Source organism: Uloborus diversus, chromosome 6, assembly GCF_026930045.1.
Source record: "Uloborus diversus isolate 005 chromosome 6, Udiv.v.3.1, whole genome shotgun sequence".
Classification (NCBI taxonomy): Eukaryota; Metazoa; Arthropoda; class Arachnida; order Araneae; family Uloboridae; genus Uloborus; species Uloborus diversus.
Genome location: NC_072736.1, coordinates 60,289,719 through 60,313,914, shown reverse-complemented (window position 1 = coordinate 60,313,914; position 24,196 = coordinate 60,289,719). Strand labels below are relative to the sequence as shown.

At 32.9% G+C, this 24,196-nt stretch overlaps 2 protein-coding genes across 7 annotated transcripts in view; one reads left to right on the top strand and one right to left on the bottom strand.

The window, feature by feature from the left end:
• Positions 1-3,154, top strand: part of LOC129224533 (Fanconi anemia group A protein homolog) — a 97,553-nt gene extending 94,399 nt beyond the window's left edge. For 4 of the 6 annotated variants that reach the window (XM_054859005.1, XM_054859004.1, XM_054859003.1 and 1 more), the window contains 2 exons: positions 2,185-2,231; positions 2,574-3,154. In XM_054859005.1, the coding sequence (XP_054714980.1) occupies positions 2,185-2,231; positions 2,574-2,652 (126 nt within the window). In that variant the 3' untranslated portion in view covers positions 2,653-3,154. Of the gene's footprint in view, positions 1-2,181; positions 2,232-2,568 lie in introns of all 6 variants that reach the window. The other 2 variants (XM_054859002.1, XM_054859001.1) reach the window with 2 other exon arrangements.
• A 649-nt stretch (positions 3,155-3,803) lies between these two features.
• LOC129224531 (protein arginine methyltransferase NDUFAF7, mitochondrial-like) overlaps positions 3,804-24,196 on the bottom strand; it is a 43,294-nt gene continuing 22,901 nt past the window's right edge. Inside the window, exons 7-10 of the mRNA XM_054858998.1 lie at positions 23,860-24,003; positions 22,329-22,434; positions 15,126-15,193; positions 3,804-4,380 (exon numbers count right to left, since the gene is read on the bottom strand). Coding sequence (XP_054714973.1) covers positions 4,216-4,380; positions 15,126-15,193; positions 22,329-22,434; positions 23,860-24,003 — 483 coding nt within the window. The 3' untranslated portion in view covers positions 3,804-4,215. The remainder of the gene's footprint in view (positions 4,381-15,125; positions 15,194-22,328; positions 22,435-23,859; positions 24,004-24,196) is intronic.

Genomic DNA, 24,196 nt, shown 5'->3' with positions numbered 1-24,196 from the left:
CATGAGAAAAGGCTAAATGAGGCAGTGAGTTGGAAATAATAAAATTATACCTAAAAAAAGTCAAACGGCGCGAGCCGAAAAGCCACTCCTCCAAAAGCACGTTGCAAACAAAACAAGCACATGGCAGAAAACCGAGAGAATGTCTATGTAAATTTGTGGTTCTGGAACGGTCCAGTAATATTAAAGCATATTTCCTGAGACGGAAGATCTTGCACCCATGATCAGTACCTTTCTGTTTTTAAATGTCCTAAAAGTTAAGATGGTTTGATAAATTTGGTTGAAGTCCGAGATGGTTAATATAGTCAAGCTTTCAATAAAGAAAGCTATAATTAAATTAATTTAATAAAAAAACTTGGCATGACATCAAAACTACATATTTATAAAAAGGACATTTTAAAGAAAATTCTGATTAATTTCAGATGTGTAATCTATCCTTTTAAAGCGTAATCAATTCTTTGTAATGGATAAATATTTCCTTCTTGGTGATTCAAGATCTCTATGATAAAGCAGCAACATAGCTAACAATTTTTATTTTCTGACTACTTCAGTTTCATCTGTATTTCAAGGATTTGCTTTTGTTTTAAAGAAATAATTAAAAATATTATGTTTGTTGCAAAACTTGATAAAATTGAAACAAAACAAATATTAAGTCAGTAAATTCAGTTTTAACTTTATGATGTTGGGGATTTCATTTTAAAATTTATAAATTAAGGTTAGTTTGAAAAAAAAAAGAATTTTATTCATTACCCTTTTATCAAATGTTATTGAATAAATTGATTTCCTATATGTTGCATAGGGCTGCAACATGATGGCCTCAGAGTTTTTTGAATTTAACAAATGCTAAAATTCATAAAAAATTTCGAACTACTTTTTTTTTTTCCCCCAAAAAAATTCCTGTCCTGAGATACAAGCCAAAGATGACGGTACTGTCATGATTTCTCACTTGGGATTTTCGTCAAAATCTTTAAAGTACATTACCTCAGGAACGGTAGAACATATTTTGTTGCGGTTTGTTTTATTTGAAAGAATATTTTTTCTTATTTAAAAACATATTCAACATTTTGAAATATGTGCTTTAGTTTTTTTCCAGTGTTTTGAAAAAACTAAATTTAAAATAATGTTTTTGGTTTTTCTCAAATATGTTAATTTCAAAACTTGTTAATTTTTTTTAGTTTATTAGTATCACTGAGCACTACGTTCCCTGAAAAAGAAAGCTGCCACTTTTTTGTTTAACAGATTTTAGAGGCATTTGAAAAAAATGAGGGTTTTTAAGAAACTGTTTATGTAATTGCAAACCTGAAAATTCAAAAAAAAAAAGAATTCGCAACAAGTGGCCAGAAAACACTTCTAATTAAGTTATATAGCGAAATTTTCATTTTTAGTTTCTACTTTATCCAGGAGATTTTTTTTTTATGAAAACTAGAAAGCTATCTCCAGCCGATTCGCTGTATTTTCCCACGCAACCTTTCAGCGTAGCGCCGAAAGAATCGTTAAGCGCATTGCCATCTTGTTCTCACTAAATTTCATATCCTGAATAAAATGACGACTAAAAATGAAAATTTCGCTACATAACTTAATTAAAAGCGTTTTCTGGCCACTTGTTGCGAAAAATTTTTTGAATTTTCAGATCTGCAATTACGTAAAAAGTTCCTAAAAGACCCTCATTTTTTCAAATTCTTCTAAAATCTGTTAAACGAAAAAGTGGAAGCTCTCCTTTTCACGGAACATAGTACTTAATGGTACTAATAAACTGTAAAAAAAATGAACATTTTTGAAAGTGACATATTTGAGAAAAATCAAAAACATTATTTTTAACCTTTTTTTCCCAAAAGACTGAGGAACAAAAACTAAAGCACATGTTTCAAAATGTTGAATATGTTTATAAATAAGAAAAAATATCATTTTAAATAAAACAAACTGCAGCAAAATATTTTCTACTGTTCCTGAGATAATGTACTTTAAAGGTTTTGACAAAAATCCCAAGTGAGAAATCATGACAGGACCGCCATCTTTGGTGGCCTGTATCTCGGCCTTGGAATTTTTTTGGACAAAGCAGTAAAAAACGTATTTCTTAATTTTTTATGAATTTTAACATATGTTAAATTCAAAAAAAATCAGAGATCATCATGTTACAGCCCTTGTTGAATTGACACGGATTCTACCATATATATTTTTTTACAGCAGTCGCATCAGCAAAACGTGGCAGAAAAATTTATCCAGGCACTAGACAGGTTATTTCTTTTGTCTTTATTTTACTTTACTTTTTGATTGACATATTATTACTGTAAAACTTGTATCAAATAGAAGTTCTTTCTCAGTAAAATAGAGTTCTTAATTTAAACGACTTTAGAAAATGGTAGACTAGAAGTTTAAATTGTATCCCATTAAACCTAAACATACAAGATGAATTTTTAAAAAAGCCAGTATGATGCATACTTTTTCTCGAGTAACATCAAGTTAGAATTCCTAGGTTTAATTTTCGACGTATTTTAGTCGTTTTCCTCCAGTTTAATTTATTTACTAGAAAAGGGAGAATTGGGAAGAAATATATATCTTTTCTATTTATAGGGCAGGCAAGCTTCCCATCAAGCAGCTTTTGAAGTCAAAAGTAAAAGAAGCATTGACATAAAATGTTTTCTTCAAAATCTTTGAAAAAGAAGTGAAATCAAAAACTTTTTCTTCTTCTGCTGATGAAAGGATTTCAATCATATCTTTTCATATGCACTAAAGACACAGGAGGCATGATTGCGTTCCAAGATCAAGTTGGTTCCGTGATTTGGCTGATAAAGACACAAGACAGTCAAGTTAATCGAGCTTAGCTTCCTAAATGAAGAGTACCTGGCATTTCTACTAAACTAAATTAGAGCTTGGATACCAAAGAGCAACTTGTAAAAAAAAAAAAAAAAAAAATTAAAAGCATCAAACCTGCCTATCTTCAAACGATCTATCATGTGTAAATAATATGAAACAATTCAAAATGTTTATTATGTCCTAAAATTTAGCTTTTGTAATTTTATCACTAACTAGTGAAAATTTCTTGGATCAAACAAACTACATGTTTTACTTTTGTTCTTTATTCAACATACAATCGAGAGCTAATAGTCTGAACTTCAAGTAACCAGACCTTAACTGTCTTAATTATCAGAACTCTTTAGGAATTTTTTTTTCCTTTTTTTTTCTGATGGGATGGGGGGATTTAGCAAGTGACATTGAGAACAATCTTCCAATCACTGTACGTTGGGATCAGTAACCACAAAATAAGAGCTTGGAATGAAATTTAAAAAAGGACAAAAAAAGATTTAAAAAAATTAACATCTCTGTTCTAGCACTCTTACACTGGATAGGGTAAAATAAAAAATTGTAAATTGAAATTTTTAAAATTTGATTTTAAAATACACTTTCTATGTTAAATACAAAATTAAAATTTTTTGGTTTTGTCAAAAACTTTTAAATTGCCGTCCAATTATTTGAACTAGGGCTGCTCCCAGCAGGGCAGGTAATCGGCATTCTACTGTTACTGAAATAAATAAATTATCAAATATGTAGCTATGTGTGTGTACTAATTTGTAACAAACTAATTTATTATAACTATAGATTAAGGCTATAATTTTGAAAATATTTCTTGCATTGTTTTATTTTTGACGATAATATGCACAAAAAATAGCACATGCATTAATTGTATGCACAAAAAGTTGGGCAACCAGAGAAAAACCCACAAGTCTCTGATTTTTATTCATTGTAAAGAATAAAATAGTTTTTTCTAACTCTTTCCTTCATGAAAAAAAATCTAGAAGTGAGTTTAGAACACAGTAATATGCAGTTAGTTTCAAAATGTTGTTTTCATGCATTAATGTTAAAATAAACAAAAAATTACATTTGCATATACTGGGCTCTACTGATTACTTAGATGGTCCTAGTTATGTAAATTATCTTCCTACAATGGAGTTTGATGTATGTACTCTTTGTAAAGAACACAAAATGTTTAACACAAATCTAAATAATTAGGAAACTACTATTGAGAAAAATTTAAGAAGGCAGCAGTTACCATAGGAAATCTGATTTTTATATACACTATGTTACAAAAATATTTTCACTAGAAAAAGCAAATAAATTCTTCAAAAGTTCTCACTGAACATTTACACGATTACATACATATCCTACTACTCGCAGCTTGTATGACTTTGCAAAACCCAGACTTGAATCAAAAACGGAACTTCACTGGAAACCTTTGGGCGGGTCTCTTCTCAATTCTTCGGCCATGTCTAAAGGAAACAAGGATAAATATTTGAACTTCTCTCCTAGGTGTTCAGGGCCAAGGAGCATGTCATAGCTGGATATCAGCTCTCCATGCAATTGCTGCTCTGTTGAGGCTAACATTTTCTGAAAGGGAAAAAGTTGGAAGCTGTATATGTCAAGGTTATCTCACACAAATATTTAGTTAGTGTTTTTGTCCAGAAAACTGATTACGTTCAACCTAGGTACTTATAAAACAAAAACAATTCTTTGAAACTAAAAAATTGGTTGCTTTCAAACTTTTAAGAGAGAAACTTAATATACATATAATGGCAAATACAGACGTAATGTTAATTTTTAAATACCCACAAATCTTGAATGTTGATTTTAAACCTTGCCCACCTACAAAATGGCATAAAAAAGATATTTTAAAAAGACAATTTTTATGCACTGTAAATACTCATCTTTTGTGTATCATAAATGCTTTTTAATTGATGTATTACATGTTAGCCATCAATTATTTAATACCCACTATTTGTGACGTTTAAAATTCCTTAATTGATACCACTTGGACAATACCTTTTTTATTTGATACAGCAATAATCACCTCTAGAGAAATGAACTACCATGTTTCATTTACTTCAGTTAACATTAGTAATCAATTAATCTTTATCGTAAGGAAAAGTTCTATTTGATTTAACCAAAATTCATTTCTTAATATTTTACTAAATATATTACCAATTTTTAATTTCTTTGAAAAGTTTATCTTCGTTAAATGTAAAATAATCCAGAGAGAAGAGTTGGTTAGAACTTAGCCGCACTTTTCCTTCGAAAAATAAAATGTTGTATTATATGGTATGGTATGGTATGCAACTTTACGTTATTTAATGTATTCTAAATTCAACAAAGTATGACAGGGTGGCGACAGAAAATGAGAAAAAAAGTTCCCTGACTTTTCCTTGATTAAGTTCACTGAATTACCCTGATTTACGTTACCAATGATAATGGTTTCTTTCCTTTACATTACCTGAAAACCATTCCATATTGAATAAAATGCAGTGTTTAAAACATTTTAAGCTGTTAACTTAAAAATGTACGAGGCGTATCCGGAAAGTAAGTACCGTTTCGTTCTAATGCCGCTGCAGCGCTGCTGTTGGCGCTCAGTGCATGCGTACTTGTTTCCACTGTTCATCGGCTACAAACTCGTGCCATTACGGTTGATTTGTCTTGTGTTTTGCGTTTACCGTGGTCGTATATTGTTCTTACCTCTAGGTAAGATTATCTTTTTCTATTAGCTGGTTTCTTGCGGTTGGCTCTACTCTGCAACGCAACACAACCATTGAACTACAACAAAAGTGGACTGTATAACTTTTATTATGATTAATTTCATACACTTGAGAGCAGCATTCTTTCAGCCGCTCTGACCTTAAACTCCCTGAATTGGTTGCAGCCAGAGGTTTTTAACTAAACATAGGTGGTGCTTTAACATACCGAGCCACGTTGAAACATACATGGTTTTAAAAATTATATGATAAACTATAGAAAAAATACAATTGAGAACTAACTACTATCAAGTATACATTACTGGCAACAAATATGAAATACACATTATTAAAGTTTGTAGAAGAATAAAACAGATGTAAAGAAGTCTTTTTACAAAACATAATTATTTACCAATCCATTAGTAACAGTCACCTAAAGTTCATCACTCCATATTAGGCAAAACTGCTACTTTATGAATTGGTCGGCAAAAAAAATCCAGTATCGGTCTTTATGTTAACAACTCGCACATTCTGATCCGAACCAGGGAAAACTTCCATTACTCTACCTAACCTCCACCTTAGAGGAGGAACGTTGTCCTCTTTAATTAAAACTAAATCATTTACTTTAATATTTGATTGTTCTCGTACCCATTTAAATCGCTGTTGCAACGCGGAAACATATTCATGTAACCATCGTTTCCAGAAACTCTGAAAAATCTGTTGAGTTAATTTCCAGCGATAAGAAGGGGGAATTTTTTCGTTGAGAAGATTTTCTTCTGGTATTGAAGAAAGCGATGTACCAACCAAGAAATGCCCAGGAGTGAGAGCAGACATTTCGGATGGATCCTCTGACAAAGGGCTCAACGGTCGGGAATTTAAACAAGATTCAATTTGTGTCGTTAGCGTTGAAAATTCTTCCAAAGTCAATTTTTGGTCTGCTATTGTACGTTTTAGGTGAGATTTAGCGGATTTGACAGCTGCCTCCCAAATTCCTCCAAAATGAGGAACGGAAGGCGGATTAAAGTTCCATTTAATTCCCTCGTTGGCGAAATAATTATGAACGGGTTCTTCCTTCTGGAGACGTGCAATAACTCTATTCAATTCTTTATTTGTAGCTACAAAATTTGACCCACAATCCGAAAATACCTCACTTGGTTTTCCTGGTCTCGCCACAAATCGTTTTAGTGCAGCTATAAAACAGTCTGCAGATAAATTGCCAACAATTTCAATGTGCACAGCCTTTACAGCTAAACACACAAAAATACAAATGTAAACTTTTAAGGTTCTAACCCCGCAGCCAGATCGCAGTTTTACTAGAAAGGGTCCTGCAAAGTCTAGACCGGTTTTTGAAAACACTCGTGATGGCATTACTCTAGCACGCGGCAAATCAGCCATCACCTGGGTTGCTGTTTTTCCCTTGAGTTTGAAACACTTAATACATTTCCAAATTTCCTTTTTAATGGCCGACTTAGCGTTAATTATCCAAAACTCCTTACGTATAACAGATAACAAAAGAATAGTACCCGCATGTAAATATGTTTCATGATAAGAGCGAATGATAATGGTAGTTAAGTGGTGATTCTTTGGCAGGAGAATGGGATGTTTTCTTTCATTTGAAAAAGGAGCATTATCCAGTCTACCACCAACACGTATTACACCATCTTCATTTATAAATGGCTTTAAGGAAAGTAATTTACTATTGGCAGGAAGTGGTTTTTTATTTTCCAAATGAAGATACTCGGTGGAAAACTCTTGCTTTTGAACTATCTTCACCAAAATATTTCTAGCGGCTTTCATTTCATCACTAGTCAGATAGCCAATGTTTCGATTTTTGGGATATCGAGCATTTTTAATGAAACGTAGGCACCATGCTATCATGCGGCGTAATTTAACATATGATGAAACTTTAACAATTATTGGAAAATCAACAGACGATGTTCCATATAAACACGAAGCCTTTTTTCGCTCTTCTTTTAGAGCGTCCGTTGACAATGGTACTTCTACATGTGGAATTTCCTCGTGTCTAAGCCAATGAGGACCAGACCACCATAATTCAAACTTAAGCAGTTCAGAGGGTAAAAGTCCTCTACTTGCACAGTCTGCTGGATTTTGGTCTGAAGGAATCCAGCGCCAGTGTTGAATAGGAAGGATCCCTTGTATTTCAGAAACCCAGTTAGCAACAAATATTTGCCAACGTGACGGCTCATATCTTAACCATGATAAAACGATTGTGGAATCTGTGAAGGCGTGTATTGCATCAATTTGAATATGTAATGACGAAAGAACGATTTGTAGTAAATGCACTAACAACACAGCTGAGCAAAGTTCAAGGCGCGGAATCGATATTGTTTTCAATGGTGAAACACGAGTCTTCGATGTCAACAGGCTAACTTGATGACTGGACGTATCAGAAGATTTTAAGTAAATTACTGCAGCGTATGCCTTCTCAGAGGCATCACAAAAACAATACAGTTCAATATTAGACGCTTCGTGCAAAAGAACTCTTGGAGGCACAGTTACAGGTTCAAGTTGAGAAATATCGTTGCTATAGTTAATCCATTGCTCCTTAAGCCCCGGAGGCACAGGATCATCCCACGATAACTGACATTTCCACAAATCTTGAATCAAAATTTTTGCAGTTATAATAAATGGCGACAACCACCCAAGGGGGTCGAAAATGCTTGACACACTAGACAAAATAGATCTTTTTGTAGGGAAGGCTCTGTGCTTATCCGAAAAATGAATGTTATACATAAAGTCGTCGAGCGTTGGGTTCCATCTCAATCCCAATACTTTAATAAATTTAGAGTCAGCGGTACTAGAAGAACCTGCGGACAAGCCCTCTGATTTGCGTAGTCTTTCCAACACAAACGAATTGTTGGTACACCCCTTGTGCAATTTAAATTGTCTTCTTCTAAGGAGATCATTCAGTTCATGGATAAGATCAATCACCTCCTCTTGCGTTTTAGCGCCAAACAGGCAGTCATCAACGTAAAAATTATGCATGATTAGATCAACTGCCTTTGAAAATCTCGCTGCCTCATCAATTGCCAGCTGTTTAAGTACTCGCGTAGCTAAATAGCTAGCAGATGCGGTACGATACGTGACAGTACACAACCTATAAGTCAAAATTGGTTTAGTGGAGTCATCCCTCTACAGAATTTTTAGAAAATCTCTATCTGCATCATGAATCTCTATCTGGCGATACATTTTTTTGTAAATCACTTGTAATTGCAATGTTATGACATCTAAACCTCAATAAAATAGCGAAAAGATCGTTCTGCACCTTTGGACCATTCATAAGCGTATCATTTAATGATACACCAGATGTAGTTTTTGCACTAGCATTAAAAACAACTCTTAATTTTGTGGTGGAACTAGACTCATTAATTACATGATGGTCTGGAATACAATAATGAGCATTTTCTTTGCATACCGTATTGTCGATTTCCATATGCCCAAGATCGAGATACTCTGTCATGAACTTTTTGTATTGCAAATAAATGTCAGGCATTTTTAGAAGTCTTTTTTCTAACTATGAAACATTTTAAATGCAGTGGCCTTGGAGTTACCTAACAGTTTTCTATTAGGTTTAAACGGAAGTCTAACAGAATACCTTCCTTCTTCATTGCGCGTATAATTTTCTAAGAAATGCGTTTCACAAAGCCTTTCTTCACTTGTAAGCGATTGTGTTAACGGAATTTGTTCTAATTCCCAAAACGACTTAACTAGCTCATCTGTTGTAACACTTAAACTATTAACAGACCTAGATTCTAAGTCACAACAGCTGAGCGTTGTGGCTCCTGCGATTATCCACCCTAATCTAGAACATACTGCGAACGGAAGATTTTCACCCCGTTTTACAAGCGAAAAAAATACATTTACCCCAAATAGAATGTCTATGCTTTCTTTCTTAAAATAAGAGGGATCTGCTAACAATAAATCCTTATACTCATTAAAACATTTCACAGGCGTAGTTGAATTGGGCAATTCTCCACAAATTTTATCAATGACGTAAGCGGAGGTTACTATCTTAAATTCAGTGTCAAAATGAGAGGAAAATACTAACTCGACTGCTCCATTGCTTAGCGTATTATAACTTCCTAAACAGGAAACTGAAATTTGAGCAGGGTTAATTTTCAATCCCAATTGCTTGGCACATTCTTTCCTAATGAAATTTTTTTTCTGATCCCGTATCCAGCAAACATTTACAACTTATCCACTCATTTTTAGAATTTCTAATCTTAATTACAGCAGTGCATAAAAGAACAGATGAATTGCTACTATTCATACTAGTTCCCAATTGATTACCAAATGAATTATTTGCACATACTATAGACGTAACTTAATTTTTGCGATTTAAATCTAAACTCGTTTCTACTGAACAAGGAATAAATTCTTTAGCACTTACAGAAGGAAAGCTAGGTATCGACCTATTTTCATTTTCTTGATGTAACATACTGTGGTGCCTCTTCCCACATTTGAAACAAGTATTACCGCTTTTACATTTTCTAATTAGATGCACATTAGAGAGGCAATTAAAACACAGTTTATTTTGTTTTACGAAATAAAATCTTTGCGATACGGATAGACTGCGAAATTTTACACACTTTGATAAGTAATGATTATCTTTACAATATGAACATACAGAAACCACAACCACAGCGTTAACTTTAGAAAGTGTGGGCTTTTGAACTTTACCGACTAAACCCTTACTGTTTTGAATTGTTCTAGCGTAACTTTTTAGAAACTCTATTAAATCCCTAAGTTTCGGAATTTCAGAATTCTTTGACTGGCGTTCCCACCATAATTTAGTGGAAGTATCTAATTTTTGTAATATTAAATACAACATTAAGGTATCCCCAAATTTATCAAACGATTGACCCAGCGTTTCTAATGAACGAATTATTTCATTGACATTATCTACTAAAGTCAACAAAGCAGAAGCGGATTCATTTTGAATGCTTTGATGATCCAAAAAACGTTTAATGTGAGCAAAAGTTTGCTCTCTTGTATTTGAGTATCGTTAATCTAACAAATTATACGTAATTTTAAAATTACTATCAGATATTGGAATAGAATTTACAACTTTTGCAGCATCACCTTTTAACGAGGTTTTTAAATATTGAAGCTTTTGTGCATCAGATAGAGATTCATTTTTTGTTACTTTTGCATTAAAAAGATCTTTAAATGTTAGCCAGTCGATAATATTGCCACTGAAATTGGGCAAGGAAAGTTTCGGCAGCTTTATTGTTTCACTTCCGTAATTTGTTTTATCTGCGCTATTTAAACTGGAGACGTTTAACTCTGGTTTCTTCTGCTCGTTCAGTTTTTTCTCAGCACGAAATTTAATTAGTATTACTTTTTCGTTATACGCAAAAACACTTTCTAACTCGCTATCTAATTCTTCAAGATTTTCAATCAGCGCTTCAACCTTATAGTCAATATCTTTCAATTCAGCCTCTTTTTGCTTTAACAGTTCTAAATTTTCAGATATTTCCTCAAAGTTAACGTCTTGTTCTTTTAGATTGCCTTCAATTTTCTTTACGTAATTTGTCACTGCTCTTCTTACGATAGAACGTTTTGCTTTCACGCGTGTCAACTCAATTTCATTTTCCTTCGCGTCTTTAGACATTTTCTGGTTATTTAGCAGTCACTAATTTCAAACTTGAAATTGCTACTCACCTCCTTTCATGTACAGGATTCGAATCGTAATGCGTTATTTCACTCCATGCGTCTTCAACTTGCGTTACATTTTCTTCACGAGCCATTCTTTTAATATCCGGCTCGACGGACCATGTTCTTACCTCTAGGTAAGATTATCTTTTTCTATTAGCTGGTTTCTTGCGGTTGGCTCTACTCTGCAACGCAACACAACCATTGAACTACAACAAAAGTGGACTGTATAACTTTTATTATGATTAATTTCATACACTTGAGAGCAGCATTCTTTCTGCCGCTCTGACCTTAAACTCCCTGAATTGGTTGCAGCCAGAGGTTTTTAACTAAACATAGGTGGCGCTTTAACATATATAATGTTTAAAAAAATCGATGATCCTGCCGACTCTGAAACTCGTTCTGTGATCCGGTTTTTGAATGCAAACGTAGATGAATGCTCAGTGAAGGAAATGTGTTGCTGCATGACAATGCTCGGCCCCATACTGCTCGTGACACTCAAAGACTAATTGAACAGTTCGGTTGGGAGCAGTTTAATCACCCGCCGTACAGCCCAGACTTGGCACCGTCTGATTTCTACTTGTTCCTGCACATGAAACGAGAACTTGGAGGTAGGCGCTTTGCTTGTGATGATGACGCAAAAAACGCTGTAAATTTATGGCTCTCTTCATTGGCGGCAAGTTTCTTTGAGGCAGGTATAAATAAGCTGGTGAGCCGCTACGACAAGTGCCTCAACAATGGTGGAAACTATGTTGAAAAATAATTTAAGGTATGATCTTTCATGTAAACATTAAATAATCTTTAAAAAAAAATTTTTATAGCTTTTTTTTTCAAAACGATACTTACTTTCCGGATACGCCTCGTATTTTGAGGAAAAAAAACTTTCTTTTAGTAAAATAGTATATTAAATTATCTACAAAAAAATATTATAGGAAACTTAAACAAATACTTTACTTCCAGTAATCAGTTAACATAAGAATTCTAAGAAATTATTAAAACCACTCTTAAAGACCTATCTAATACTGATAAAACTAAAAAGTTTACTTGAAAATAATTTTGAACTGAATTTTCAAGCAATGTGATTGTTGCTGCGAGAATAACAAGTAATAGTGAACGTATAGAAGTAATGCAGTTTTACTTATGTAAATAGAAATATTTATGTAAAACAAATTAAAACCTTTTAACAACCAGTCATATTGAACTATTCTCTAATCAAGAGCTTAGGTTTTAATGAAGAAATACAGCATTTTAACTATTAAATAGTATGTTGTGGCCATAACAAAACTTTCTTCTATATCTTTCTTATAATTCTGATTGATCTTTCCCCATGCTTGACGAGGAAGCAATATTCCCAACGAAAAGCAAAATTACACGCGCCAAAACTTGACGATCATCCCAATTCCCGATTTATCTCAAAAAACAAAGCAAAGAATGAAAATTGAAAATTTTAAAAGCCTTGCTTAAAATAATTACAAACATTTATTTGTTAACAAACACAAGATGGCAACAGTTAAAAAGTTTAAATCATCGCGATTTTCTGGTCATTTTCCAACAATTAAAATCACGCGAAATACGGATATGGAAGTCTATTGCAATTTAACTTTTTACTTTCTTCTATATCTAATATATGGAAGAAAGTATTGGATTTGTGCAAATTTTCGAATTTTGACGGATTCGCACGTTTTGAGGTGTGCTGAGTCCATTTCGACCATTTTTGGAAAATGTGTGTCTGTGTGTGTGTGTCACGTATGTGTGTGACCAGTTTTTTGTGGCCGCTCTACAGCAAAAACAACTGCATGAAATCAAACTAAATTTGGTACACATATGTGCCCCTACGTGAACTTGCACCCATTGGTTTTTGGTGTGACTTCCTTCAAGGGGAAGGAGCAGTGGGACATTTTTTGAGTTATGCTTGCCTGCTATTTCTCAGCAAGTAACTGGCGGAATCAAACAAAATTTGGTCCATATGTTGCCCCTAACAGGTATAGGTGCCGATTCAATTTTGGTGTCAACGAGCCGACGCATCAGCTTAAAATCAGCCATTTTAGATCGGAGTGCGTGTTTGAGTCATTGTCTTCTCTGGCAAGTTATCACGTTTAGTGATTGTTCACTGCATGTGAATTGTTTATTAAATAAAATATTATTTATTGGTAAATTTGGCAAAACACAAAACTTTACAGTGGTAACCCTAGCTAAGCAACAATAAAAACCGATAAAAAATGGCTAAACTTAAGCTGATGCGTCGGCCTATCTATATAGCGGCTCTAAGTAAAAGAAAAGGAGCGAAGTCGTTAATGGGGACTTCCTCATTGCATCTAGGGTTGTTTATTTTACGTAGAATGGAGCGAGTGGCAGAAAAATTGAAGTTACTTAAAATAAACAACTTTACAGACACAGAAGCTTAGGAATTTCATCCTGTGGTTAATAACTTAAGATTCAATACTTTGACCTTGAGGTAAAAAGGTGCACAAATATGCATCAGTGTATAATCACACCACTAATTTTATTTTTTTTTAACAAACTAGGGGGCTCGGCCTCCTGCTCGCTAATGCTCACCAACCCCCAAAAATTGCTGCGCAATCTTATTTGATTCACAAAGATTTAAATCGTCAATTAAAAAGAAACATAAAAACGCATTATGAGTTAGCTCCCTTTTGAATCAAAAAGCACCCCTTCCTCGGGTTTCAAAATAACTTGTACCAACTTGAGAGCCGTAAGGGCTAAGGGGCTCCTGAGCATTACAAAACTGCAGTTTTGTACCTTTAAAAAGTCGCTTTCATATTTGTGGTCTCTAGTAGTATATTTTGCTCTTTAGCTCGGGGCTTGAATTGAGTTGAGCCTAAGATTTTCCGTTAAAATCGAAACCCTTAAAGTTTGAATAAGAAAGAAGAAACATGCAAATTGAAAAGACCTAACTATGGCAACGCCAAATAAAACATCAATTGTTTCAATGGAGATGAGATTATTCTAACTTGATTCTTAACGGCTTGTAACTTTTTCCCCAAATTTTAGCTAAGCCTAATAAAGTTCGAGATAAAAACGCAAATAACACCTGTCATCTTTAAGTTAGAGCATTGAAACACATTGCGTAGAACGCGGAAAAGGCTACCCTTTCCAACGATATATAATATAAATATGTGCAAGTAATTTTTCACCCCTTTAATAGGCAATAATAGGAAATATACGCAAAATTTGAGCAAAAAAATTAATTAAAAAAAACTAATTCAAATTTTAAATAACAAAACCCCAGGTGCATACCCCCGGGGCTCGAAGTAATTTTGAACAAAATTTCAAGGTTGTAGGTGCTATGGCGTCTCCTGGATGCAGGCCCACCACACACTTCTTTCCAGAATTTCTTTGAAACCTTATTTTTATTTACTATAAAGAGATAATTGGCGGAAAATGCACAGGAAAAGTTATTTAATTTTTCAAAGCAATAAAAAAAATTCTTCATTTGATCAATTTTCCCTCAAAACCCTTTCCCTTTTGTTTTTCACGCTGTTCGCCTTTTTTTTTTTTACACCAAAGCCCATGCTTGCTTTTTAGCTCTTCTTGGAAATGTGCTCTGTCCAAAATCGCTACCAATAAACATTATCGAATTAAGCTCTGATGAGTTAAAAATTTTGTATCCCTAATTTTGTTTTTCAAAGCCTCCCATAGAACCATTCTGGTTCATTTTTCTCCAATGAAACAGATCTGCAGCATCATTGACTACAAAGGGGATCTTGAAAATTTACATGGCTGGGCAGAGTATTTCACAGGAAGCAATTGACTATTTCAATGGTCGTATAGCAAGAGATATTTAAATGCTTATTAACCAAAATAAATTTGAATGTTGTGTCTTCAATTAGGATCATTAAATATCATTAACATAAAACATCAAACAATTCTATGATTTTCAATGCTGCATGACTTCCATTCCTGATCTTACATTGCCAAGCAGAGAGCACTTACCTCAAATTTGGATTTAATGTCCATTTTTGACAAAAACTCTTGCTGAGTCACAGGTCCAAACGCCAATGCTAAGAAAAAAAATGGATGAAACTGTTTAGAGTTCACTAATAACTCTACAGTAAACTAAAATTTTATTCTTTGTTCTTAGCCAGACTAATGCTCAAGTTCAAAACAAAAATATTGAACTGAAGCAATAACCATACTCAGTAGTACAGCTGTCGGCAACCTAAATTTACTGACGATCGACTTTCTAAGTAGGTTAACACAAAGATCTACTGGTTGGGAGGAGAGAAGTGAAATATACACAGTAGATTAAACGGTCGTGTTGCACACACGGTTCGGTTGAGACTGCGCTGACTATAAATTTTAGGTGAACTCTTATCAAAACGGACTTTAACATTTATTAAATAGTTTCTTTAAATTGCTAAAATAATGTTATGTGAACACTTAACTCACATCAAAATATTTTCAGACAACTATATTGCTTGTTTCAAAATTGGTAGAATAATGAGTGTAAAAATTCCAGTGAGGAAAAAAGTTTAAATTTTTCAAATAACCAGTGATTTTGATTAAACCTAGAGCTGCAGAGGCAGAGAAAAAAAAGATCGACTCATGCTGTTTTAGACCTTTTAACTGTAACTTCAACGCCTCGATTAAACTTAATTTTGTTCCAGAAAATAGTATTTTTGAATGGTACTCTGAGTGAAAGCAAAATCCAAATCAGTGTCATGACCAACTGAAAATGGGCTTGAGATCGACCCGTGTTGCGACCGCTGTAGTAGTACATTAAAAGTTTAATTATTCATGCTTCTGTAAGGTTCTGCAAACAAAAATTGAAGAGATGGCACTGATCACTTAGAATTGGAGGAGGGAAAGTTTCCAAAAGTAAGTGTTGTCAACACTTCCAAACTTAAAAGCGTAAAGCAGTGAGATTTAAATTTAAAAAAATTTCCTGTGAATTTGAAAGCAAACTGAATTATTTCTGAGTGGAAGAATTTAATTTATGAAAAAAGTGAATGGTGAGCAATTCTACAGACATATGATGAAAAAAAGAAACTTTATGAAGGGGGAAACCTGTACTTCGCAACAGAAACACTTTTTTTTTTTAAATCTTATGGCAGCTGTGATTTTTGCAACTCTAAAACTGAAAAAGACTTCCACCAATAAAAAACACTGATTTCTTCTACAAACCCTAACTTCTAATAGGTAAGATTGGTGAAGTGAGAATAAATCACATGGACAAAAATAAGAAAAGGCTGTACTGATTTAAAAAAAAACACTAGAATTATTTATATTTAAACCATGATTATAGTCACTAATTGAAATCATTGACAACTTGCTGCTAACACTGTATTTTTTTTAATCACAAATTACCCTTGTTTAGTGATTTCTTTACAGTTTTCAAAACATTTTGACTGATTGCAAAACATGCCTTCTCCCCCCCCCCTCACACACCATTATTGTATGGGGCAACATTAGGCAAGTTTGATAATCTAATACAGCTCTAGCATTAAACATATGAAAGAATTTCAATGTGATATCAACAAAAATAAGCTAAAAATGCATTGTAACGTGACTTTTTTTTTTTTTTTGCAGATCTTCATTTGTTTTTTTATCCCTGCAGTTAACCTTTAAGTCACCAAATGCTACTGGGTCATTTCACGGTATTTTTAACATTTATGTAGAGTTTGTAACATGACCTTTTTTTGCCATAACTTTTTAATTTACTGTTTGATTAGCACATTATTTCATTTTGAGCTTTTCCTACCAACACACCAACTGAAATCAAAATAATTTGCAAATTAAACAGTAAATTAAAAAGTTATGTCAAAAAAAAAAGTCATGTTACGAACTCTACATAAATGTCAAAAATACAGTGAAATGACCCTACTGCAGACTCACAAATGTTTCTGGTTCAACTAGTGATGTAAAATACCCGGGTATTTATTTTTAGGGGTAAATACCCAGGGTATATACCCGGGTAAATACCCAAAATGGGTAAATACCCGGGTATTTATTTCAAAAATTTATATTCATCTAAAATACTTTTCTGTATGTATTCCATTATGTATATATACAACCAACCATATACAAAACAATAAATTTTTGCCCAAAAATTGTATTTTGAACACATATTTAAAGAATTATTGTGTGAAACAGCTTAGCAATCTAATATGATATTCACATTAAATGTGTTGGATATGCCTAATCAATGTTGATAGAAAAATTTCAGATATAAAAAGCCATTCTACAAAAAGAAAAAAGCTTAACTGGTTACAAAAAAAAAGCAAACATCATTTTTTTAAGGTCCTAGTCTTTTATAACCCAGTAATATGTCCCTGCATGACATCAAAATGTAACGAAATGTCGCTCAATTTATTATTACAATTTATTTACCTATATCTTATGCAGAAATTTCCTCCAAACGTAGTTCAATTGTTCAGGTGTATTCTGTATCACACACACATATATATATACACACACACATAATATACATAAACATTTAAAATTTTTAATCTTTTATTTCAGGGTTTATGTTTAAAAAAGATAATAGTCACCTTTTAATACTACCTAAAATTTTTTTGCAAAATGCGCAATTACTAGGGGATTTACCCTGCCTTCGGATAAATACCCAAAAAAATATTTACCTTCGCACCCTACAGGGAAGCAAATGCAAATGAGCAAGGCAACAGAAAAGAAAATTTTGCTTTTTTTTTTTTGTTTATTAATGTGAAAACTGTTTCTATATTTTCCATGATATCACTTAAATATCAATAAAATAAATAACACCATAGTTTCTTAATAACTTCTCAGTTTATTCTTCCAAACATCCCTCATGCTTCCTTTTTTTTTCATTTCGGATATGACTAACCTAGATTGTGATTTTGAAATCCTGAAGTTCATAATGAATTACTTATACTTCTCCAATTATGACATTGAAAAGAAAGGTTCTTTGGTTCACCATATGTTTCTTTCATGATTTCATCAAGTCTTCCAATAAAAAATATTATAAACTGTGTAATACATATGTATATATCAGTTTTACCAATTATTTCATATTTAGATTTAAAAAAAAAAAATTCTCATTCGCATTTTTGCATTTTTTATTAAATACCCAGTTTTTGGGTATTTACCCAGGCCTTGGGTAAATACCCGGGTAAATACCCAAAAAATATTTACCTACCCGCTGGGTATTTACCCGATCCACATCACTAGGTTCAACTTAAAAGTTTAAATGAATTTCTAACAACAAGTTTCGCCATGTATACTAAACAAGAAAGTCATCTATTTTTGGGGTTATCTGTGGATTTACCTTTTCTACCTATTTTCGATAAATTAGGAATACAAATATTTTAGGAAGTATTACAGAATCTGTTCAGAAAACCATTTTTTTTTTTCAAACAAGTTATTCAAGCACTTATACTACACATGTGGTTATTAGGGTACATCAACCCCGCCCCATGTTTCAAAAATTTTTCAAGAAATTGTTTGTACTAATGTTATTTTTGTTCCAAATGCTAAAAAAATGGACACACAGTTTCATGAGTTTTGAATAATATCTTTGTGGTTCACTGGTCCCTCAAAATATAAAAATTGATTTAAAAAAAAGCAGTATTAATGAGGAAAAAATAAGTAAATATCTATTCCAACAAAAATATGAACAATAGAGTGACTTAGGATGCAACAAAAAAGCAGATGTACATGCACTAATTGCTCTCTATCTTTGTTTTTATTCTTGCGAGCACTCAATTTTAGATTCATTGAAATTTTTTAGTCATTTTCTTAAATTGTTTTCGCTTTCGTCAATCTTGTTCAAGAATTTGCACAACACGCTGGTAGTGTATTTTGAGAACTTGATAAAGTCACTACTTAGGTTGAACCCACGCTCTGAGCAGTCACTAATAACATTTAATGCTTGTAACTTTGCAAAGGAGGTGGTGTAGGATCCCATGTTAAATCGACCTTTCAACTTAAAACCAGTATTCGTAAAACTTGGTTTTGTCGCTAACAGCTATGGCTTTTTGTTCTTCATTAGCTATGGCTTTTTGTTCTTGTGCTGGAACTTTGTTGCACCACAGGGCAAGTGGCAGCATTTCTTCTGTAAGATACCAGAAGTGACTTGCAAAGGCACTGGTTACACTATTGCATATAGTGGGATGGACAGTTTAGTATTTTATTAGAGAGCGAAGCATTAGTGTATCATTCGAAGGGGTATTTATGGCAGAATTACAGGTTATCCACCAGGTGCTTTATATAAGAGTGGCAAAATTTGCAAAGTCACGCAGTTTTATTATCTTTTGCTTTGAAGCTATAGTGCCTGTAGGTATTGAATCAAAATGATTTCGCCCATATGATGACGGCAAGCTGACCAAAGAAGTGCACATACTAGCTGCTTTTGCACACTGATGCAGGGGGCAGTAATATGGCCTGTGTTGGATGAAGTTGTAGCAAATGTAGGGTTGTGCGATATTGGAATTTTATTACCTGTGATATATCGCTCGCCAAATATAAGTATTTTCGATACATCGATATATTTAGGTCAATAAATTCAACATTTTATGGGGGGGGGGCAAGGCATACAAATGCAATGCTTATTCAGGGTTTGTACGCTCCGGGAAAACCTGGAACTGTCGGAGAAAATGACATTGTTAAAAATGTCAGGGAATTTTCCTAATTTGCTCTAGATTTTTTTTCTCAGGGAATTTTGTTCTATGAGATGTAATCTTCATTTTTATCGATGTTTCCTGAAAAAAAATTGTAAAAATTTTGAGAGCTGGCACTAAAAAAAGTGGCGACCCCAAAAAAACTTCTGCTGTCGCCATTTTTGACCTACAATAGTTCCCAAGAAAAAAATTCCTCGGGTGAAGAGGGATTATGCATATACTCAACAAGGAAGAAGACAATTTACTGCTTTGGAAGCACAAGCCTGAAGACTGGAGAAAATAGTTCTTTGATCGGTAAGTCTTTTCTGCTACGTGTGGAACGTGGTAGCCATTTTTGGTCATTCACAAGGTGGAAGTAGACACGATCCTTAGATGCCTAAGTTTCCAAAAACAAAGCCGACTTGGATGTTTCTCTAACTGCAAACAAGTGAAATTAACACAAAATGTGCTGCAAATAATAATTATTATTTTGATTATTTAAACAATTTCTTCAGAAATGAAAAATTTTGTTCTCAAAATTTAATCTTCCTCATTGCATTGGACATAAATGTGCTAAAAACTTTACAACTAAATTGTAGTTTTATGAAGATTTATCATTTCTAAATTGTTTTCATGCTACAAATTCAAAAAAGTATATTCTATTTTTTGGCACAGCTGCCATATTTGGTCATTCTCAAGATAGAAGTACACAAGACTTCTTAAGTGCCTAAGTTTCCGAAAACGGCATTGGATGTTTATTGCAATGCTAACTATTGAAAACAACGCAAAATGTGCCCCTTCTTTGGATAGTTCGTAATTATTTTTGAACACAGCATTTTTTTTATTCTAATTGATTTAGAAGCTTATGTGCTAAAAACTGACTATTTTGTCTTAACGGTAGTTTTTTAAAGATTATAAATTATTTATAACTACCTTTATGCTACAAATTGAAAAATCTACTTATTATCTTAAATTTTTTACTTAGTCCCCATATTTGGTCATTTGCACGATGGAAGTAGACATAAATTTCCAAAAACAGAATTTGATGTTAATCTCTATTTAAACTATTGACAGTAATGTAAAATGTGCAATAAATTATGAATTTTAAAAAAAATAATGATTTTCTAGAAAAGAAAATTTTTAATGTACGCATCCTTTAATGTGCAAAAGAAAAAAAAAAAACTGATGGCTCATATTTGCACGTGTTGCAAGTGAAACAAAATTAGGTTTCTTCATTACATCATGTGAGATGAATAAACTTGTTCCTGTTCTTTTATTGCGATGATGGCTTTAGAACTTGTTGAGGGCCCTTAAAAAACAGCGTCTTCTAAGTCTTGCAATGTTCTGTTCATCAGAATCAGATGAAGTAAGAATGTCGTTTAATGTTAAATCCAAACTAGTTTTATTATTTATCTTTGCTTTTCTTATTTCCTGCGAGTGTAAACGTTTTTCTAACCTTTTACCCTTACCTCCAAGAATTTTATCATATGATCCAAAAGTTGCCATACGATCACTTTTCATTGACCGAAGAAAGAAAATATCTTCTTTGTTCTTCACCAGTTCTTCTACATTCGCAGGCCACAACTGAAATTTTAATGCTAGTTTATCTTCCATTTGTTTTACTTTTTGCACAGTAGTGGGTGCTGATCTTCAGTTAAGGAGTATAGCATTGTCATCAAGAAGTTTTATAATTTTTTGACAGGCTTACTAATTATAAGAATACTTGCTTTTTCATAAAATATTTTTTACGTGTGATAAGACTAATCTTGAAGACTCTCAGTTCTGTTTTCATGAAAATCTTCTTCTATATGGTACATCATTTAACTTAAAACTTGCAAACTAGTAGGAAGCTTGGAGCCATTAATTTTTGAATCGCTACTGGTTATCTTGCTGCCAAGACCAAAAATATGCTACGACAATCCATAGTGCAATCAGAACAAAAACCAACTTAAACTAAAGCATGAGGTTCCAAATCAAAACTAAAAGTAGAAATAAGCAAGATAGAATACTTAAAAATTTAGACTATTGTCTTCAAATTTGAATGAAAAGAAAAATTAAACAAAATAAAAGTAAAAAATTGATTTAATGTGAAAACTACAAGTTGAATAAAGCAGATTAATGCACTGTTTTATAAACAGGGTTGAAGTTGTAGTCACTATTCAATGTTGCCAAATAATTACAGCAAAAATTAATTTGGCTGTAATTGGCGGAAAGGCAGATTTAAAAGCACAAAAGTCTTATTATTTATTATAATTAAATAATTTTAGAATCCATTTTGCATTTTAAACTTACCTAATTATTTCTTATTGAACATTAAGATATAATTAATTAAAATATAAAGGAATTGAGTGTGAAAAATACTGATTTTAGTCATTTTTTGTGGAAAATCTGAAATTTCAAAGTGGGCTTGGACCACCTAAAATTATTAGGAAAACAAAAATGTTTCATATGGAGAAGTTTTAAGAATAATGGAACATTTTTAGACTACGTACAAAGCAATTCCTTTCTAGAGGGGATTTGATGCAACCTAATGGTTATATCAGCAATACTATGAGCTTACCTTTTCCATGAACCATCTTCTTTAAATAAGCAAAGTCCACATCAGCAGTCAAATCAGCTGTGCCAGGTTCGCTGAGCGGGTCATGAAGAGCGTGTCGACGGAAAGCCTAAAGTCAAGTTAATGAACAAAAAACATTTTAATTGCTACAAATTTGTTAAACTCTTACACATTGAATGCATCAAGTTTTTTTCCTAAAATGAAGGTTAATCTAGAGCTTAATTTTAAGTATCAAATTATCTCTAACACGTCTCTTAATCCATATTTTGTACCACTTAGGGAGTATTATTGATATTAACTCTCAGTACCTTTTTAATTATTTACTTTATGTAGTTAAATTAGTTTAATAGTAATAATATATTTCTAATTTTGGATTTTAATGAAAATAAATTAAAGTTTCTAAAAAAATTTAAAATTTAAAAACGTAATTTAAAATAACAAGAAAACATCTGGAATTAAGTGGAACCTCAAACCTTTGAGACTCTACTGCATATGTAAGGACTCATGGTCAAAGCCCCCTCCCAAAGGTAACTTCTGACTGCGCTAGCATTTTCAGCGATCAAACTCAGTCATATTTGTAGCAGGAAGTTTTATAGCAGAAGAACACTTTTTTAAAAGGTAAACTCGATTTTTACAGCAGCAAAAAACACTTTCAGAGCAGTGAAAATAAAGTTTTGTAGCAAAAAGAAAAGTGCAGCAAAAGCTTTGTTATTTTAAGAACTTGAAACAAAAATATATTGAAAAAGTTACAAGGTTTTATATCTGACCCGGAAAACAAAGCTGGCTGGCATAAAATCTGAAATTAAAATGTTCAGTTTAAGTTCCAGTTTCTTAACTAATATGTGATTGATACTCATCATTTTATACTACTTCAGTTTAAAATTCATTAGTGCAAAAAAAAAGTCTGCAAAGGCTGAACAGTTGTATGTATACAGGGTGTTCGAAAAGTTCTTGATGCATTTTAAAAACTCTTAGAAAAGCAACAAATTGTCTTCTGAATATGCGGTTTTCGCCATAATACTTTACAGGGTCAAGAATTTTTTATGAAATTGTAAAAGAAAAAAGTAATAAGTAATGTACTGTGATGGATGTATCGTTACATCAAGAAAAGCAAACATAATGTGAGGAGTCTTTTTATGAAACAGAGTTTAATGTGTGCACCGTTTGTGGACATGAGGTATGCTTAGGTATAGCTTTGATGTAGTGCATACGGTGAACACATTGGAGAACTTTGTTAATGAAAGTTACTGTTTTCTGTTTAATAACTCATCACATGACTTTTTTTTTCCTCACTATGACAATACAGTCATCACAGTCAGTTACTTATAGTTTCTTTTTTTTCCCCGATGTCATAAAAATTGTAAAGCATTTTGGTGAAAACTGCATATTCTTGCAACAATTAGTTGCTTTTCTATAAATTAGTTTAAAATAATGTCTGAGCAGCACATTATGGAAACTAAACAAAAAAGCCAGTAGTCAATGACCCCTAACTTTGAAAGCCTCTATAAAAAGAGCTAAGAAATGTTCTGCTCACTCGGAAAGTATCTGTCCCAGTACCATCATGTCCATAGTCTACCAAGAGAGCATAGCCTCCTTCCTTCTCAATACGGGCAGCAACCTCTTGTACCAGAACACCACTCTCTGGGCTCACCTCGAGGGTGCTGCGTGACTCATCTGCCTATGAAAAAAGAGATACGGCATCAATGAGGATATGGTTTGCATACAGCAATATCATATTTTAGCTCAACATAGTGCAAAGAAGAAAAAGAAATGATTTAATGGTCAAAAACTAGCTTAAATTATAAAACTAACTATTACAGCTAAATATGTTATGTAAACCTGAAAATGATCATTTGCCATTGGATGGCTAT